We start from the raw sequence: 18,571 nt of genomic DNA, 5'->3' as shown, positions 1-18,571 counted from the left end.
AAGAAGGAAAAATGTACATGGATATTTTAAAAATGAAACCGGGGCAAGAGCTATTATAGCACATTGTTTAGGGCGCTTGCCTTTCACGCAGTCAAACCTGGTTCAGTTCCTATTATCCCATGTGGTCCCCTGAGCCTGTCAAAAATGATCCCTGAGTTCAGAGCCAGGAGACCCTGAGTGTTTTTTTGGGTGTGCTCCCTACACAAAAATAAATTCACATGTTTTGGGAAAGTGAAAACATTTCTAGAGATGGATAGTGATCATGATTTCACAGAAATGTAAAATGTACTTCATACCACTGACCTGTATAGCGTAAAGTGATGAAAAGAGACCTATGGAGATAGTGCAAGGGCTGGAACACATGTATTACATATGGGAGCCCTGGCTTTGATCCCCAGAACTATACATGGTACTAGAAACACTTTTAATAGCAGCACTGAGCCAGGAGTCGCCTCTGAGCACTAACCAGTATGCCCAAAGCAAAACTAAATAAGAAAAAGCTAAACTGTGAAAGTAAAGGTGGGACCAATAAGATAGCTCAGAAATAAAGAACATATGGATATGCAAGGCATCAATTTTGATCCCCAGCACAATGTGCCCTATCCCAACAATACCTCTGACCCCCAACTGTAGCACATTTGTCAGCCAGATTACTGAACCATCCAGCCCAGGAGATTGAATATACTGAGGCACATAGATACCAATGAGTATTTAATGATAATAAAAACAATATGAAATAATTATGACATGGGCTTTAGGAGTTGGGGTTATGTCTAGAATGACTGAAGCTCTAGGTTCAATACCCAATATGGTTAAAAATATAAAAGGTAACGTGGTAATGTGGCCTGAATTTTGTTGGTAGTGAGCCCAGGGCCTCCTGAGCACTGCTTGGGAGGCCCTCCCCCCAAAAGTGTTAACTAGCAAATTTTATTTCATATATGTTTTACTACGGGATTTTTGGGGAGTGGGGTGATTGGAGGGCTATATCCAGTGATGTGCAGATGGTACTCCCAAGTCTGCTTGAGGCACCAAATGGTGCCAGGGATCAAATCCAGTTCTTGCACATGCAAAGCATGTTTTGTATGCAGTTAGCCTGTTCTCCCCATCCCTATTTTATCACAATTTTAAAAATAGGGGTCAGATAAATGGATGAACATGGAGAGTATCATGCTGAGTGAAACAAGTCAGAAGAAGAGGGACAGAGAGATTACACTCATTTGTGGGATATAAGAAACAGAGTATGAGACTATTACCCACGGAGAGTAGAAACAAGGATCAGAAGAACTGGCCCATGGTTGGAAGCTTGCCTAGATTCCCAAAAGTTTGGGGAAGAAAGCACTTAGGATAGAGAAAGGACTACTATGACAATGGTAGTAGGGAATGATCATTCTGGACAAGAATTGAGTGCTCAAAGTAGGTAAAGGGATATACATGATAATCTTTCAGATCCTGTATTGCAAACCTAATGCCCAAAAGGAAACAGAAAGAGCAAGAGAGAAAGGAGTGTCTGCCCTAGAGGGAGTGTCTGCCCTAGAGGCAGACGGGGGATGGGGATTATTGGAGGGAGAGAAACTGGGGACATGGGTGTTGGGAAATTGCTGAAGGGACAGGTGTTGGAAAATTGTATGACTGAAACAGAGTCATGAACAACTTTGTAAATGTGCATCTTACAGTGATTCAAATAAAAAAAAATAGGGGCCAGAGCAATTGTGACTGCCTTACACGCAGCTGATCCAGTTTGATCCCAATCACCCTTGAACACTGCCAGGAGTGATTCCTGAGAACAGCACCAGGAGTAAGCCCTGAGCACCTGTAGATGTAGCCCCCTTCTCCCCCCAAAATTTAAAATTTTAGTAATAATTTAAAAAAACTAAATGAAATATAAACCAAAAAATAGACTGCTTTTCAAATTAAAAAATATAAGCACACTAAAGAAAATAGAAATAATTTAGAAATACATTATTATGATTATATTCCATTAGTCTAAAGGGGAAAAGTAACTACATGCAACTTTTTGGTTTTTGGGCCACACCAGGTGCTACTTGGGACTTATTCCAGGAATCACTCCTGAAGGTGTCCATGGGACAATATGAATATGTGGTGCAAGAGAAGAAAATGGGATTGTCCATGTGCAAGTCAGGCACCTTCACCCCTGTACAACCTCTTCATCTTTGAGAGAGGACATGCAACTCATGAACTCTACTATATTTTCCATAGTCATATGATTGTAGGTATTCTGAAAATATAGTGCATGTAATGTAACATGTTAAAATATTGATGTTAACCGCTAGAATTATCACTGTAGAATAAGCATGATACAACTCTGAAGTGAGGGGTCTGAGAGATAGTACTGTGGATAAGGCACTTGCTTTGCATGTGGCCAACCCAAGTTCAATCCCAAGCATCCCATATGGCCCCCTGAGCACCATCAGAAGTTATTCTGAAAGGAGCTAGGAAGGCTAGGAAGGAGTTAAAATCCTTGCTTGCTTGAATTAACTTGCAAAATTGCTTTCTGTAAACAGTTCAGCAGCCTTGGGGTTACAAAATTGGATTGAATCCAGTAGATGTGTAAGGTATGGGTTAGACATAACTATTTAAAGATAGAGTGTTTTGACCATTCTGGAAACTGAAACTATGTGACCGGGTCAAGATGTTTGGGTCGAGATACACCAAGAAAAACCGCAAGGAACCCAGCAAAACACGTATTGGCAAAATATTGGCAAAATATGTGGTCTTTGTTGTCAAACTGTATAAAAGATGACCTGTTTCTGAGTTCGGGGCTCCCAGCCTCTGCCCGTTCTTGGGTACGTTGTGGAGCCCCAGCATGCTGGTCTGAATAAAACCCCCGCTTAAATTCCTGCAGGAACGTTGTCTGTCTGGTCTCTCCATGCCTCCCGGGGCTAGGGAACTCCCGACCCCAACAATTCCTGAGTGCAAATCCAGGAGTAACCCCTGAGTTTCGCCAGATGTGCATCCCCCTCAAAAAAAAAGCAACTATGACATGAGAGGAAATAGAAAAATTTTGGAGTATCCACTGGAATTGGGGATGTAAGTATACATTTATTATTTATAACATATATTGTTAGCTCTAGTTGTTGAAAAAGTTCTTGGGCTTATATTCACACTACAATATCAATTGGCATAGCTAGTGCCAAATCTAGATTAATTTCAAATTGTCACCCTAAAAAATACATAAAAAACGAAACCCCCCCAAAATTGTCATCCTATAAGAAATTGCTGTTTTGTGTGTAACTGGCTGATTTCCAGTGCTACAGTAGACAAAGTACAAGATGAGCTTTGAACATTTTTGTGTCAGAAAATAAAGATGTACTCAAAAAAAGATGGAAACATAAAAAAGCATATAAGGTAGCTTAAGGGGAACCTACTGATCACACCTAGGACTACCGATCATTAAAATACATCATGATGGCGGTAAGATATAATCTATTGGGCTGGACGATAGTAAAGTGGGTAGGGTGTTGTCCTTGCCCACAGCCGACCCAAGTTCGATCACCACCATTTTATATGATCCTCCAAGCACCACGAGGAGAAATTCCTGTGTGCAGAGCCAGTAATAACCCCTGAGTATCGCCGGGTGTGGCCCCAAAACAACCAAGCAACCAAACAGAAAAGATAGAAGTGAATTAATGAATACAGTTTGATTATGAACAAAGTTTCCTCTGCAATAGAATACTCACTATTAAATATAGAAGGAATATATAGATTTTTACATACTAATAATTGATTTATGAGAGCATTATCAGAGCACACAGAAAGTATTGGGTAAAATTTTGATGAACAGGATATTCACATATTCTGATTAATGATTAATATTGGCATCATCAGTAACAGTGTGTATTAGCATATATGCATTTTTAATAAAATGCCCTTCAAAGACATATCAGTTGCTAGTGGAGCAAGTAATATGAAGTAAATTTATTATGTGCCTACTGAGGGAGCAGGCTGGGTGGTGGGAGGGAAACTGGGGACATTGGTAGGTGAAGATCCACATTGGTATTGATTCGTGTTGGAACATTGTACACCTGAGAGATTGTATTATAAATAATTTTTAAATCATCTTGCTTATTTATATTTAAATTTAAATGTTTATTTAAAGACATGTGATTTATAAAGTTACTGGTTTTAGATATACAATGTTCTAGCAATAATCGTACCACCAATGTCAACTTCCACTAGTCTTGTCAAGTTCCTTCCCATCCCCTAAGACTGTCATCTTGACAGGCATATTTTAAAGTTTAATGATTGCATTTTGCATCTCATGTTCTCTGTGTTGTTCTCACAGCTGTCATTTGGCTATATAGCTATAACACTCCCCCACATTAGCAATATACCTGAGGCTCCTGACCCCTGCTCCCCAGTTACTTTCTTTTCATGACTTCTTCCTCCCCACTATAGATTTCTTTTCTTCTCTGTCTTCCTCCCTATTACTCTGGGATTAAGGGTGGTCTAGGCATCTCCACCTTACTACGTTGCATTCCCTTGTTCAGTTATTTTATATACCACAGGTGAATGAGATTATCCTGTTTGTCCTTCTTCAGGCTCACTTCATTCAACATGATATCTTCCTATTCCATCCGGTTTGTAGCAAGTTGCATAATTCCTTGAGAGGCATAATATTTCATTGTGTATATATACTACATATTTATGACCCATTCATCTGTTATTGGACACCTACATTGATTTCATATTTTAGCTATTGTACTAAGTGCCACAATGAATAATGATGTGTGTATGTCCTTATGAATTAACAATAATCACAGTGTGTTAATTGTTCTGGGGTATATATCCCAAAGTGGAATCGCTGCATCATATGGCAGCTCAATTTTAAGTTTACTGAGAACTCTTTATACTATTTCCACAGGGGTTGAATCAGCAGTGGATGAGTTTCCTTTGCACCACACCCCTGCCAATAGACTCTCCTACTGTTTTTGATGTGAATCAGTGTTTTAATAAAAATAAAATTAAAAAATTCAATCTAATCATGACAAAACATCAATCACACGCAACTTGAGGGAATGTTACAAAATAACTTGCCTGTTCTATTTAAAAAATATAGAACACAAACTCATGGTATCAGAAGATCCATCACCAATTTTGTCATTTACAAAGGCCTAATCTTGATTTTCTACAATTTACTTAAGGATTCTTCACTTCAGTGTAAAATTGCAAAATTGAGAGACTAAGGTTTACTTGTAGTGATAAAAAAGCAAAAGTTGCAAATTCAATACAAGGAACTAGATTAAACTATGAATAAAGACATTGACAAACTGGTGTAATTCTAATATGAGTTGTGCCGTATCAATACTAAATTTCTGAATTCGAGTTCTTACCTCCCATGCCAACATTATGAATATACCCAAACATACAGGAAATGTGAAAGAATTGTACTGTGCACCTATTAAGATATTACAGTAAAAAATTTGTTAGATTTACTTCACATGTTTATGCACATGCTATGAAGTTCTTTATATTATTGTAAATTTTCTCCAAATTTGAAGTTATTTCAAAAGTAAAAGCTAAATTAGTATGTAATAACATAAGGCAAGGGCTGGATCCATAGCACAGTGGGTAGGGCGTTTGCCTTGCATACGGCCAACCCGGGTTCGGTTCCTCCGTCTCTCTCCTAGAGCCCTGCAAACTACCGAGAGGATCCTGCCCGCAAGGCAGAGCCTGACAAGCTCCCCATGGCGTATTCGGTATGCCAAAAACAGTAACAAGTCCCACAGTGGAGACGTTACTGGTGCCTGCTCGAGCAAATCAATGAACAACAGGAGGACAGTGCTAAAATATAAGGAAAACCGCTTTTAAAAACGTGAGGAAATTTTGAGGGGAATAGAAGGAATTGATGTTATGTGATGGCACAATCATATTTTTAAAAGATATATATGTGCTTTTCTGGGGGGGGCCACACCCGGCGGTGCTCAGGGTTTACTTCTGACTTTGTGCTCAGGAATCATTCCTGGCAGTGCTCCGGGAACAAGCATGGGTTGGCTATGTGCAAGCTACGTGCCCTACCCATTGTACAGTAGCTCTGGCGAGGGGCAAAATCATATTATCTAGGATTTTTACATAAAATTCTTTCCCTCTGATGTTTATTTTGTTTACTTTTTTGTTTTGGGCCACACCAGGCGATACTCAGGGCTTTCTGCTGTCTCTGTGCTCAGGGATCACGTGAGGCGGGGCTCGCGGGATAGCCATACAGGCGGTGGGAAATCATGACCAGGTCTTCCACGTCGAAGACAAGCGATTTATCCGCTATCCTATAGCTGAGGCCTCCTGAATTTATCCCTTTGACATCTCAACCTAAAAGCTTTGCTGTCTTCTATAGGTATCTAAAATTAGCTTCTAAGGTGTGGAGGCGGGGAAGCCGTCCCTTATACTTCAGTACGAGGGTCCATGACGCTTATAAAGCATGAAACTACATTTCCCAGTGTGCCTTTAGAGTCAATCCTAGTGAGGATTACAATTTCCATGGAGTTTTACAGATCTCGCGAGATTTTTTAAATCTCATTAAGGAGCCCTTCAGGAAGCCATTTTGTTTTTCAGGGTTCTTTGCAAGGATACTGGGTTGCAACTACTGTTCCTGTTGTCTTGCCTGTCTTCAGCTTCACGATGTTTCCTCTGGGCAAAAACGTACTGAGTCGTCTCCGAGGTGAGCAGAAACTGTGAGCGAATAGTTTCCTATCGTTTCCCCCCCCCAATTGTCCTTTTAATCGCCCTTTCCTCCCACAAGCACCCTGACCTTGTAACTCTAAATGTTTTGAACCCTTTCTCGCTAAAAGTAATTGGTAAGGGGTCCTTAGCTTCTTAGTCACCCAATGTTTCTGTTTTGCTTTCCTACTCTGCTGCTGGAATTAGTTGCTAACCTTACGTTTTTATTCAGTAACATAGGATTTCCGGGAGGACACGCTAATGGGCACCTTACGTTAAATTTCAGTTTTGGGGGTATATTTCACTCCAAATAGAAGAGTATCCTCAATTACTGTAAGTGTAACAGAAAGATCTAAATCTAGCTCTTTTGAGAAGATAATTTATTGGTGGACCTGCAGCTTTTGCCATTTGTGATTATCACTGGAATATTAGCTGCAGTGATAGCATTGTGGTGTGTGTGTGTGTGTGTGTGTGTGCGCGCGCGCGCGCATGCTTGTGTAAACCATGCCGTATCATGAATGGAGGGAGCCCGGGCCTCCAGCATGTTCTCAACCCACCGAGCTATCCTCGGCCCTTATTGTGAACATTCCTTGTTGATCTAAAAGTTAGGCAGGTACAGGAAATTGTGAAATAACATCGTTATTGGGAATGCATTCGATTGGAGATAAAGAATTCAATTTTATCTTTTGTTGGTGCTGAAGGTGACCTTGAGTAATGAGTTGTTTTAAAGTGAAAGTGACCTTAAGGCGTTACCATCCAACTTCTTAGTGGTTTTTTTAATTTTCCCTTTACAAAGTCTCTGTGGAGGTATTGTTTCCTAAACACTCAAGCACCTTTGATAACACAAAAATAATCAAAATGGTTTTTCTTCTTCCCAATACCTACTTTAAGCTCATGTTTTAACCTCTCTAGACATCATTTTCCCCCTTTCTACAATAGGGGATTAGTAGATAATACATATGATTGCCAATAGATGTTAAATCGTTTATTATCCTAGAAGTTTAAAAATCCACTTGGTCACAAGGTGTTGCAGAATTGTTTGGTAATAGTAATTTCTTTGCCATTTCAGTGGGTGTCTTGTACTTAAAGAAAGCAATATTTTTTTAACTTTGATACAGTTACAGACTTACAAACTTTTATGTGTGTGTTTCAGTCATACAATGCTCAAGTACCCATCCTTCCACCAGTGCCCATTCTCTACCATCGATGATCCCAGTATCCCCCCACCCCACATTTCTCCCCCCTTTACCATCCCCCCCAAACCCAGCTCTGTGGCAGGGCATTCCCTTTTGTTCTCTCTCTCCTTTTGGGTGTTGTGGTTTGCAATAGAGATGTTGAGTGGCCATGGTGTTTGATCTATAGTCTACTTACAGGGCGCATCTCCCATCCCAAGTGGATTCTCCAAACACATTTTACCTTGTGTTCCCTTCTCTATCTGAGCTGCCTTTTCCTCCAGTGTGTTTTTTTAATTGATTCACAGTGAGATAGACAGAAGATTGTTCATGATTGAGTTTCAGTTACATAATGTTCCAACACCCATCCCTTTACCAGTTTAGGTACTCCCTGAAGTAAGGACTTGCAGCTTAATTATGAGAGGAAGGCAAAACAGCTCAAAAGCTGTTTACTCTTTTTTCTGTTTGTTTTTGTTTTTGTTTGGGGGCTATATCCCTTGAGGCTCAGGGCTTAAAACCGACTCCTCCGAAATCAGGAATTACTTTTGGCAGTGCTTGGGTGACAATATGGGATGCTGGGAATGAAACCAGGGTCAGCCACTTGCAAGTCAAGCTCCCTACACTAAGCTTATTATCCTGTGGCACATGAGCTTATTACCGCTGTGGCACATTATATTCAATTCTTGGCTCCTTCCCAAGCCCTCCTTGTTCTTCTGATACAATTTGAAAGCAATTGTTTTACTTTATATCACTGCAAAGCGGCAAGCTACCCAAGACGTATTCAATATGCCAAACACAGTAACACCAAGTCTCAAAATGGAGACTTTACTGGGCCCGCTGGAGCAAATCGATGAACAAAGGGAGGACAGTGCTACAGTGTTTTTCTTGCTAGGAAAAAATGAGTAAAACAAAAGGGTTTTTAAAAAGTAAAACAATTTTTTTAATGTAGTCTTTGCTAGCTTCAGATCATTTCCAGTTTAGCCTTCATACACCTCATCATTCAGCCATGAGAATATACACGTAATTGGTTTTTATGTATCAAGTTCGTGTAATTTATTGGTTTTCCAGTATACTAGGCTTTTCCATTCCGGCCCTTTTTCAAATTCCTCTTCCCCACATCTACATAATCAAATAATTTCTATTCAAAATGCTTGGCTAACCTTGTATTTAGTAATTTGTGTTTGTGTGGCTTATGTTCTCTAAACTGGACATTTTTTAAGTACAGCTTACACCTTTTTGTGTATACCATTTATTTTAATGTGGTGCTGTATTCATTGGTAAATTGGTAAGGGGTTGTTGGGCCACACTTGGTTGGGCTACTCCCTACTCTGCTTAGGATCACTCTGCTCAGTGGACCATTTTGTATTGGGGATCAAATCAAGGCATCATGAATGTAAAGCATGTGATCATCTCCTTGAGTAATCTTTGAATGGCTATCAATTAGTTTGGTTTTGGGGCCATGCACGGTGGTGCTCAGGGGTTACTCCTGACTCAGCAATCAGGAATTACTCCTAGCAGTGCTCCAGGAGACAATATGGGGTGCCAAGGATCAAACCTGGTCTGCCAAAGGTCAAACCAGGTCAGCTGCTTGTAAGGCAAGCATCTTACCCACTGTACTATCACTACAGCCCCTCATTGAGTAACCTTTAAATGAAATTTAAGTTGCAAGTATTCAAAGTAATTAATAGGAGCTAAATTCTAGAAATTATACAAATATCAATTTGGTTTTGTGCCACATCTGACACTCAGTCCACAAATTTAATACGTCTCTCTCCAGTCCAGAAATGTTAATATGTAAAGACTATTATTTACGTCACTGTGCTATATTTGTTTTAGGCACGTCTGCCCATCTGTCAGTTCATCCACTATGCCAAGTATGGTACTTTCCCTTTTTAAAAAAAAATTTTGGGCCACATCTAGCAGTGCTCAGTGGTGCTGGGGATTGAAGCTGGGTCAGCTACGTGCACTGCTAATGCCCTATATGCTATACTATTTCTCAGGTTTATGCCATATATATATAAAACCTATATATATGTCCATTTACTATCTCTTGATCCATTTACTATCTCTCCACCCACTACTTTGCTTTTAGCTACAATATGTTTTAACATTTTATTGAACTGCATAATACTGTATAGTTAACTTCCTTGATGTCCCTGTTTGGCAGTATCATTTACATATGTTCTGCTTCCGATAATAACTTTGTTTTTGTTGTTTTGTCCTTAGTTCAAAGTATTCAGCAGGCAGTGGCAAGGCAGAGCCACCAGAAACGAACTCCTGATTTCCATGATAAGTATGGTAATGCTGTATTAGCTAGTGGAGCTGCTTTTTGTATTGCTGTATGGACTTATGTAAGTACTGTTGATTGAAATTTTCTGTTTTCATTCCCACTTTGACCATGTATTCAAAATGTTTTCACTTAGTAGATGGAATTTAGAGATTTTCAAATGTAATCACCTTATCAGTGTAGTAATCTCTTATTTAGGATTCCACATTCTTTTGTCATCTGTTCTTAATATTTTCAATAACAAGTTGCATATTGGATTACAAGCCAGCTCTTTCTCTATTGTGTGTCTGAATATTATGTTTAGTTAAACTGTTCTCTTGATATATTTTTTTAATTATTCATTTTATTGCCTGAAGACTAGCACAAAGAGCAAGTTCTGAAGACTAAAACAAAGTTGTAAACTGCCTGGTAGAATATTGAAGATATTTGTTCTCTTCATATTTTACCTCCATTTAATGCAGCATAGAAATCCTGATCCCATTTTGTGTTGAAAGTTGTCACGTTTTCTGGATATTCTTTTTTTTCCCTTTTAAGTCCACTTCTGGCAGGGCTTACACTGGCTCTTCTGAGGGATCACTCCTAGTAGTGCTCAGGGAACCATATGTGGTGCTAGGAATCAAACAAGGGTCTGCAGTGTGTAAGACAAGTGCTTTAACTGTGTACTGTCTCTGGGCCAGAGAGATACTATAATGGAGGGTTCTTGTTTTGCACAAGGCTAACTGAAGTTTGATCTGTGGCATCCTATTTTGTCCCCTGAGCATCATCAGTTGTTATTCCTGAGTGTATAGCCAGGAACAGCCCAGAGCATCACCAGATATGGCCCCAAAAGGAAAAAAAAATCTCAGAAATACCTGTTTTACTCTGTTGCTCTACAGAATTAAGATTGCCATTAGGTTTGCCCTACCTGGAGGACACTATCCCAGGTGAATTTCAAAGTGATTTTATCCTATACTTTAGCAAACTTTGGTCATTTTTAGAAACAGCCTCCGAGAGAGTGGATACTGGTTTTAACAAACATAACTGATGACATTTAATTCTTACAGACAGCAACACAAATTGGAGTAGAATGGAACCTGTCTCCAGTTGGCAGAGTCACCCCAAAGGAATGGAGAGATCAGTAATCATCTCGACTGGTGTAATAATGAGTTGTCTCAACATCAAGTCATAATTTATGCCAAATAAAAGCACTGTGTACCCATTAAATATACGATGTGATTGAAAACAATAAAGTAATTTGAGACTCTCATTGTAGGTTTGTGTCTTGTAAATGAAACCAAACTTGATCATTTATGTAAAGTTAATATCAAAATGCAAGGCTGTGGGAGTGAATGGGTGTTGCACACTGAGACAGTGGTGCAGGGAAATGGACACCTGGTGAAGGATGTGGTGGTTGAACATTGTATGCATGAAACCTTGTCATTAACAGTATTGTAAATCTCGGTGCCTAATTAAACCTGCTTTTGTTTGAGGCCACATCCAGCAGTGCTCGGGGTTTACTCTTGGCTCTTTGTTCAGGTGTCATTCTTGATGAAGCTCAGGGGACCATATGGAGTGCTTAGATTGAACCTGGATCTGCCCCATGCAAGACAAACACCTTACATGCTGTACTATCACTCTGACCCCATCAGTGCCTAAGATAAAACAAAATGCAGGGCTAAGGAGATAGTTTCAAGGACAACTATGTAAGCATCATATACAGGGGGGACTGAATTTGATCCCCAGCATCATGTTTTCCACTGAGCTCTGCTGGGTATGACCCACAAACAAACAAAATACAATAAAATCAAATGCTACAAAAACCCTTTTTTGTTGGGAAGGAAACAACCTGGCTGTGCTCAGGGCTTACTCCTGCCTCTGCAGTTAATGATCATTCCTGCTGAGCTTTGGGGCCCATATGTGTTGCCAGGGATTCAATCTGGGTCTGCCTTGTGAAAAGGAAGCTCCCACCCAATGTACTGAGACTTTAGTCCCCTATAAAACTTCTTATGTTTTGGGCCACATCTGGCATTGCTTCATGACTTACTTGTGGCTCTGCCTGGAGGTATAACTCTTGGCTGGCCTCGGGGGGACCCTGTGGGATACTGGGGATTCAACTTGGATAGGCCATGTACAAGACAAGTGCAAGAGAGCAAGGGAAACCTGAAGTTGAAAATAAACTACACTTGACAACTTCTTTAATAACATCATAGACGGAGTGATAGTACAGTGGGAGGGCATTTGCCTTCATTGTGGCCAACCCTAGCTAGTTCTTGGCACCTTGTACCCCAAATATGCAGGAGTGACACCTAAGGATAGTAGATACACAGGACAGAGAGATTGCTCCATAGCTGGAAGCCTGAAGGCAGCTGGAATAGAGAAGGGTTCACTAAGAAAAAGATGGCTTGAGGAATCGGTCGGGATGGGAGATGTGTGCAGAAAGTAGAGGATCTCTCAGGGTCTGTATTGCAAACCATAATGCCCAAAAGTAGAGAGATTATAGGGAATCATGTCTGCCATGGAGGCAGGGGGAGGGTGGGAAAGGACGGGTATACCGGGGATATTGGTGGTGGGGAATGTGCACTGGTGAAGGGATGGGTGTTTGATCATTGTGTGATTGTAACCCAAACATGAAAGCTTATAACTATCTCACGGTGATTCAATAAAATTTAAAAAAATATGCAGGAGTGATCCAAGTGCAGAGCCAAGAGTAAGACACCAGAACTGCATGGGTGTGCCCTCCCCCACAAACACAATCATAAATATTCCAAATAAATAAAATGAAAAGCCAAAATTCTATAGGGTGTGTTCCAAGGAAATCAAGGAGCTAGGAGATATTCTAGAAGTCCATTTGATAGCACTGTTCCTTCCACCTGCTAAAAGCTTACATCCTCTTGACAGGAGTAATATTTCATGGCAATTCAAAATACAAACGTAAATGAAATGTAGAAGGTTAATAGAATAGCATTTGCCTTTCATGTGTCAAGCCCTGGGTTCCATACCTGGCACCACATAACAGTAGTCATAAGCAAGTTCTGAACACCAATTTTTTTGCTGAAAGATGAGTTCAAATAGTGTTACAAACTATTCATAAATTATAGTGTACTATAAGCTAAACTTCCAGGTAATAGCCAAATTTTCCTTTCATATTTCCTTATAGCAAAAACCTACTTTAAATTTTACATGTAGGCTGGAGTGGTATCTACTATATACTAAAGTGGGCTTGGCACTTGTCTTGTACATGGCCTATCCAAGTTGAATCCCCAGTATCCCACAGGGTCCCCCGAGGCCAGCCAAGAGTTATACCTCCAGGCAGAGCCACAAGTAAGTTATGAAGCAATGCCAGATGTGGCCCAGGAATGGCCTTTGAAAACAGCTGGGTATGGTGCAAAGGCCAATGAAGCAATCTTTCTAGTGGAATCAAACCAGTCCTAAACTTTTTTTTTGACCCCGTAGGGATTGCAAAAGTGAACGTAGGATTTGTGAAAAATTTGGCAAAAGTAGAAGTTTCCTGAAAGTTCAACAACCAAAAATGAATCAAAGTGAATAATTAATACAAGGCATTCCTGGCAGGAGTCACCTACAGTACTCTTCTTTTAAAATTATTTTTTTATTATAACCCTGTTGTTTACCAAATTGTTTGTAATACAGTTGTTTCAAGCACTCAATATTCCAACACAGGTCCCACCATCATTGTAACCTTCCCTTCACCAAAATCCTCAGTTTCCCCCTCACCTCCCAAACCTTCCCCTTAGCAGGCACAAACATATGTTATATTGTTTGGATAACAAAGGGTCTGTAGTGTAAAAGTTTAAGAAACCCTACTATAGAGCACCTTCCTTGCAAGTGGAAGGCCATGAGTTTAATTCTAGGTGTTGTCACATGCACCTACCATAATCCTGGCAGCTTTGCTGTCTGTAATGCTTGGTTCTGCAACAGATTTCTGTGTAAGCAACACAACTAAAAGGGGTGCAATCCCTGTTGAGTACACCAAAAGATGTTACAAGAAAGAGCAACCCTTATTGAACACGTTTGTGTACACTGCAGCAATTCTCAGAGCACTACAACCAGAATGTTTGCAAGTACCAGAATTAAAGGAGTTTGTGGGACTGGAGCAATAGTCCAGATAGCACTACAATTAAAGGACTTCAACCTCTGGCAATAATCTCAGCTGAGTAAGCCCGGCAACCAGATGTGTGGTCCCAGTGAGCACCACAATGTGCATGCAATCCCCATATTTCAGCGGCATTAAAAAGACAACAACGGGAGAAAAAATGTGGGGGAACCTACAAGAAACAATACATGCTTGTGAGGGTGTAGAGAAAAAAGAACACTCATAAACTGTTGGTGGGAATGTAAACTGATTCATGTTATGTGAAAAAAGTATGGACACTTCCCAAAATACTTTTAAAAATGTATCTGTTTTATTTATTTATTTAAAAATTTTTAAATTATTTTTAATTTTGTATCTGTTTTATGTTCTAGCAATTCTGCTCTTTATTGTCTACAAAGAATACAAAAATAAATAAAAAGAGGCATGCACATCTAGGTTCATTGTTTCTTTATTTACAATAGACAAGATAGGGAAATGAGCTGCAGCAAGTACAACAGGTAAGGTGCTTGCCTTGCATGGGTTGTCAACCTGGGCTTGATTCCCAGAACTCTATATTGTTCCTCAAGCCCACAAGTGATCACTATCCCTGAATGCAGAGCCAGGATTAAGCCGTGAACACCACTGGGTATGGTCCCCAAACCAAAATTTTTGAAAAAAGAATTTAAGATATGAAAGCAACACAAATGTCCAGTGATAGATGGATTACTGAATAAAGAAGTTGTGCTATATATGCACAATGGAATTATTCTCAGCTCTAAGACAGAACATTTAAAAATTATTTATTTATTTAATGGAACCACTATGAGATAGTTACAAATCTTTCATAATTGAGTTTCAGTCATGCAATGATTTTAACACCCATCCCTCAACAAGTGTGCATTTTGTACCACCAATGTCTCTAGTATTCCTTCCACCACCCCCACCCCATCCCACCCCCTGACTCTGTGGCAGGCACCTCCCTTCTTTCTATTTTTGGCATTATGGTTTGCAATACAGATACTGAGAGGCCATCATGTTAGGTCCTTTCAGCACACATCTCCCATCCCGAGCGATTCTTCCAACCATCTTTGACTGAGTGTTGCCTTCTCCATCCCAACTACCTTTTCCCCTAGCATATGAGGCAGGCTTCCAAACTGTGGAGGGATCCTCCTGGGCCTTGTCTCTACTGTCCTTGGATATTAGTCTCATATTATGCTATTTTATATTCCACAAATGAGTGCAGTCATTCTATGTCTGGTCTTCTCTTTCTGACTCATTTCACTTAGCATGATACTCTCCATGTCTATCCACTTATAAGCAAATTTCATGACTTCATCTTTTTAACAGCTGCATAGTATTCCTTTATGTAGGTGTGCCATGTTTTTTTAACCAGTTGTCCTCAGGCACTCGGGTTGTTTCCAGATTCTGGGTATTGTGAACAGTGCTACAATGAACACACAAGTGCAGATGTCATTTCTACTGTGCTTTTATGCATCCCTGGGATATATTCTCAGAACTGGTCAGTGCTGGGTCATATGGAAGCTCAATTTCTAGTTTTTTGAGGAATGTCCATATTGTTTTCCAAAAAGACTGGACCAGTCGACATTCATGAACAATGAATGAGAGTCAAAAAAGATGAAATCTTGGCATTTGTGACAATATTGATGAAAATGGAAATGGTTATATGAAGCAACAGACAATAATAGGGTTACTTATGTGTTACTTAAAGCAAGGTAACAATGCCAAAAACCAAAAAAACCCCTACCATTCTGACTGCAGAACTGAAGTTACTAAGGAGAAAAGGGAGTATATATAAAATTGCTGTAACATTTGTTATTTGTTATTTATTCAGTTGTCAATTTTTGATTTATTTGGCATGTCACTTATATTCCTATAGAAAATTAAGGGAAAAAAACAATTCAGCCTGAGAGATAGTATAGTGGGCAGGGTGCTTGCCTTGGGTTTGATACTTGGTATTCCATATGTATTTTATTTTTCATTTTATATATTTTTTGCTTTTTGGGTCACACCCAGTGATGATCAGAGGTTACTCCTGGCTCTTCACTCAAGAATTACTCCTGGTGGTGCTTGGGGGACCATATGGATAGCCAGGGGTCAAACCTGGGCTGGCCGCGTGCAAGGCAAATGCCCTACCTGATGTAGTATTACTCTGGCCCTCCATATGTATTTTAATGTATGAAATTGGGTAAGCTACTTGCCTTACATGACAACCTTGGGTTTGATCCCCACCAACCCAAATGATCTCCCAAGCACCACCAGGGAAAGTAACCTATATAACTTGAACTATTCAACTATCTTTATTTGTGTCATCATATCTTTAAAGTTTATTCATTTATTTATTGAATCACTGTGAGATACACAGTTACAAAGTTGATCATGATGAGGTTTCAGTCATACAATGTTCCAATACCCATCCTTTCTCTAGTGTACATATTTTTTAACTAGGAATAAGTTAACTTTTCAATGTTTGGCTAAATAAATCTTTATAACTGTTTAAAAATGCATTTTCCTCGTAAGCTTTCTATACCACTTATTTACTGCATTGTATTGTATTATTGTACTTTATTTCTACATAAACTCAGTGATAAATACCCCAATATCTACATACTTGATTCCCCTCTAAAATTTTTGGGGGAGTGGCAACACCCAGTGCTGCTCAGGAGCTAGTCCTGGATCTGTAGAGCTTAGGATACAGAACAAGTACCTTAGCCCCTGTATTTTCTCAGCAGTCCCAATTCTCTAGGTTTATAAGATGACGGATGATTAATAAATGAGTGAAAAAGTAGTTGGTTCAGAGTTTGTAATAACTATGTAAAGGTAGTGACAGGTGAGATTCACATATAAAGATTAGGGATTTAAGGATCAGGAATGTGGCTTAAGTGGTAAAGTACTTGCTTTAAGTCCTTGAGTTTGATCCACTACCTCTATAAAAAATGTAAAAAATATGGATTTAAAAGCATGAATAAAAAGTCATTTCTGAATTAAACATTTGTTTGGCCACACCTGGCAATGCTCAGGGGTTACTCCAGGTTCTGCACACAGGAATTACTCCTGGCAGTCCTCTGGGGACCAAATGGGATGCTGGTGATCGAACTCCGTTCAGCCTCTTGCAAGGTAATCGCCCTCCCTGCTGCGGTCAATGAATTAAAATTTTGAGATACTGCTTTTTCTCTCCTTACAGGCTATCCTGTAATTTTGGTTTTATGTACTGAATTATATTTTAAAGTAAATGGAGACTTCCAGTAAAGATAGACACTTTAATGCTGATAGCTTTTTGTAATTTTTTTCAATTTTTATTTTGTTATTAGTTTTAAATTTATATTTCAGGCACTATGATTTACAATATTGAAAATGGAAGGGTTTCATGCCAAAAAACATTCCAACATCACACCCTCCACCGGCGTGTCAGTTTCCTGCCACTGTGTCCGTGTCCCCAACCCCCTACGGTGGCCCCCCCATCCTCCCTACAGTGATAGGCTTCCTATTAAAGACCACTTCTGGGTCTTTGTTGTCTCTAAAGACAAGGCATTAGAGCACGTTCATGCATTTCCATCTGTAGTTAGGTGACACCGTCTACCACATTAATTTCATGTTGGGAAAGAATGAACTCTGCACAATATGATTTACGGGGAGCTCTATTGTACTGATTGAAGTCTGAGTTTAAGAAGCTACTGGGGACAGTTAGTTTTTTGTTTTGATGGGAGAAGCGGTGACCAGAGCGCAGAAAAGGAACACTTGGGCCTAAGGCCGCGAGGCTGCGAGTCAGCTTGGGAGCAGCAGGGGGCGAAAGAGCCGGACCGTAGCCGCTGAGCTCCCATCACGTGACCGCCCCTCCCACGGCCTTGCCAGCCCGGCTTCCGGTGGGACATCACCCGGAAGTGGGGGGGTGGGGAGGGAGGGATAAAGCGGCGGGCTCCGCGTCGGGGGGTGGAGGAGCTGAGGCGACACTAGGAGGAGTCGCTTCTCTCCCCGTCGTCGTTGCCGCCGTAGTCACAGCCGGAGCCACAGCTCCCGCCTCCGCTGTGTCTTCTGGTGTGTGAGAGTGGAGCCTGCGCCCGAGTTGTCGCTGCCGCCGGCTGCGTAGCTCGGGCAGATTTATTCAGAGGACGAGAGAACCAGGTGAGTCCTATATCGGTTTCCCGTCGTCCTTTTCTACCGGAGGGCTCATCTGTTTTGTCCCTCTTTTTACTGGAGGAATCTTCTGTTTTGTCAGCCTTACTCCTCAAGTGTGGCGAGAAGGTCATTTTAGTCTGTAGGGGACTCTCCAACTCTTCACAACTAGGCTGTTTACCACACTCATGTTTTTACCGCTCCGGCTAGGGGACAGAGCAGGAGGTTATGTCTTGACCC

The 18,571-nt window shown here is 40.4% G+C and overlaps 1 protein-coding gene across 1 annotated transcript; it reads left to right on the top strand.

The window, feature by feature from the left end:
- The first annotated feature begins 6,544 nt into the window (after positions 1-6,544).
- Positions 6,545-11,377, top strand: LOC130032641 (cytochrome c oxidase subunit 7B, mitochondrial). Its single transcript, XM_056124189.1, has 3 exons — positions 6,545-6,673; positions 10,071-10,195; positions 11,175-11,377. The coding sequence occupies exons 1-3, from the start codon at positions 6,634-6,636 to the stop codon at positions 11,250-11,252; spliced, it is 243 nt and encodes an 80-aa protein (XP_055980164.1). The 5' UTR covers positions 6,545-6,633; the 3' UTR covers positions 11,253-11,377.
- Positions 11,378-18,571: the final 7,194 nt, after the last annotated feature.

The sequence above is a fragment of the Sorex fumeus genome, unplaced genomic scaffold (assembly GCF_029834395.1).
Source record: "Sorex fumeus unplaced genomic scaffold, SorFum_2.1 ptg000050l, whole genome shotgun sequence".
Lineage (NCBI taxonomy): Eukaryota > Metazoa > Chordata > Mammalia > Eulipotyphla > Soricidae > Sorex > Sorex fumeus.
This window is presented reverse-complemented; position numbering and strand designations above follow the sequence as displayed.